General features: G+C 43.1%; 1 protein-coding gene across 6 annotated transcripts in view; it reads right to left on the bottom strand.

The window, feature by feature from the left end:
* IGSF5 (immunoglobulin superfamily, member 5) overlaps positions 1-2514 on the bottom strand; it is a 43398-nt gene that overhangs the window by 21244 nt on the left and 19640 nt on the right. For 4 of the 6 annotated variants that reach the window (XM_012640110.1, XM_012640109.1, XM_012640111.1 and 1 more), the window contains exon 5: positions 1116-1256. The exons of the other annotated variants lie outside the window; for them this stretch is intronic. In XM_012640110.1, coding sequence (XP_012495564.1) covers positions 1116-1256 — 141 coding nt within the window. The remainder of the gene's footprint in view (positions 1-1115; positions 1257-2514) is intronic. 6 annotated transcript variants of the gene reach the window in all.

Genomic DNA, 2514 nt, shown 5'->3' with positions numbered 1-2514 from the left:
TGCCTGTAGTCCCAGCTACTCAGGAGGCTGAGTCAGGAGGATCACTTGAGCCCAGGACTTTGAGGTTGCTGTGAGGTAGGCTGATGCCACAGCACTCTAGCCTGGGCAACAGAGTGAGACTCTGTCTCAAAAAAAAAAAAAGTGCATACATTTATGATGTACAATGTGATATTTAGATGTATGTATACACTGTAAAATGATTAAATCAAGCTAATTAACATACCCAGCACCTCACAGGCTTATCATGTTTTTGTGGTGAGAACATTTAAGATCTATCCTCTTAGCAATTTTCAAAATTCATACAAAACATCATTATTAACTACAGCCACCATGCTGTACAACAGAGCTCCAGAAATTATTTCTCCTGTCTACCTGAAACTTTCTACTCTTTGACTAACATCTCCCCAACTGCCCCTGACTCCCATCCCCTGGTAACCACAATTCCACTCTCTGTTTCTATGAGTTCGACATTTTTATGACTTTTTTAGATTCCACATATAAGTGAGATCATTCCATATTCATCTCTCTGTGTCTGCCTTATTTCATTTAGCATGATGTCCTCCAGGTTCATCCATATTGTCACAAATGACAGAATTTTCTTCATTTTTTTTTCCCTCATGCTGCCTAAGAAGGATTTTCTTCTTTTTTAAGGCTGCATAGTATTCCATTGTGCCTGTGTACCACATTTTCTTTATGTACTTTTTTGCTGACGGACACATAGGTTGATCCCTTGCCTTGGCTATTGCAAATAATGCTGCAATGAAGGGAGAACACCTGGACATAACTGATTTTGTTTCCTCTGGATGTGAACCCAGCAATGGGATCGCTGGATCATGTGGCAGTTCTATTTTTGATTTGGGGGGGAAACTCATACTGGTTTCCATGATGGCTGTCTCAACTCACACACCCACCAACAGGGCGCAAGGGTCCCCTTTTCTGCACCTCCTCGCCAGTGCTGATCTTTCATCTTTTTGTGATAGCCATTCCACCAGGTGTGAGGTGAGACCTCACTGTGGTTAATGCGTTCTTGGAAAGAGGTGACAAGCTCATTAACTTCAACGGCTCATACCAAAAGTTCAAACATATAAACAAATCTATATGAACAAAAAAATTACCTTTTTTCTCTCTCCCGAAGTCACAACAGCAGCAGAATATTATAATCAGAACAATTATCAGGATCAAAAGCAATGAAAACGATACTGCAAGCAGAACTATGGCCCAGGTAGGCAATGATGTATCTGGATTATCAATACTGCCTATGAGGTCAAAAGGAGGAAAAAAATATTTCAGTGATGCTTGCACTGTCCAGAATCACAGATCCTGCCACACTATAAATTATCGTTTTGTAACAATATGATAACAATTACAATTCCACCTGCTACAGCAAAGTGTCACCGGCTAACTTCCCTTTAGTGTGTTTAATTACTCAAAATGCTACAGTATCTTCCATCATAATACTTACTCCTGCCAGTAAATAACTGCTTAGTCTCCGGGGCCAGGAGTTAGCTGGTTTACGCCTCTAGCATTCCTGAGAGATGGTAAGCTGGGCTGACAACTCCAGCGGTGGCAGGAGAGACTACCACACTCAGACATCCTCTACGCAAGAGACACTTACTGGGCAGCCACTGCTGCGCTAGACTGGAAGAGTGACATTCGGTTCTCGCTTCCATGTCCCCACCCACTGAGAGTCCAGCGCCCAAAGGAAATCAGGACAAACTGAGGGAGGGCCACCTCTAAAGGAACTTAGGCGCGTGGCTTTTACCGCAGCCCCACCCAAACCCCACCGCCAAACTCGTTCCTCGCACAGTAACTGCACTTTCCACAGCTCCTCAGGAGCCCCCTTGCTTAGCAGCTACTCTGCCCTCTTATTTCATCCAGTAGTCACGGAGTTGGGAGAGAAAAATGGTAAGGTAAGACAGAGCTAGCAGGAAATAAAAGAGAGGTGGGGAGAGAAGGAGAGAAGAAAAAGCCATTTTGATTTTTTGCTGCCATGTCTTAGCCAGAGCTATCCAGCGCTGCCTTCATGTGGGTATGTAAACTCACATTCAAATTAATTGAAATTATGTGTGATTTAATATCAGTGCCTCAGCTGCACCAGACACAGTTCAAGTGTTCAATCACTGCAGACATAGAGCATTTCCATCGTCACAGAAAGTCCTGTTGGAGAGTGCCGCCTAGTTGTTGGCTTGTGGAAACTACGCTGATGTCCCCAAGTCCTCATCTGACATTCTGCTCCTCCCTACTGAACCGCGCTGACGTCAGACTACAACCATTTAGGTTGATCTGTTTAACTGTTAATTGCTATTCATCAAAGTCTGTCACTCAACCTTGAGTGCTTGGGAGGTATCTCAGTGTAAATGCATACTATTTTATTAGATGCTAGTCGTTAGAAAATATTAAAACAATAGACTTCCTATGAAGGAACAGAGCATTTGCTTTGAAATCAACAGCCATCCACTACTTTCGAACCAGAGGCTAGAGCTGAAAAACAACTCTTGCATGTTCTTCCTTAGA

The sequence above is a fragment of the Propithecus coquereli genome, unplaced genomic scaffold (assembly GCF_000956105.1).
Source record: "Propithecus coquereli isolate 6110/MARCELLA unplaced genomic scaffold, Pcoq_1.0 Scaffold148, whole genome shotgun sequence".
NCBI lineage: Eukaryota > Metazoa > Chordata > Mammalia > Primates > Indriidae > Propithecus > Propithecus coquereli.
The sequence above is the reverse complement of the archived record's forward strand: the minus strand, read 5'-3'. Positions and strand labels throughout refer to the sequence as shown.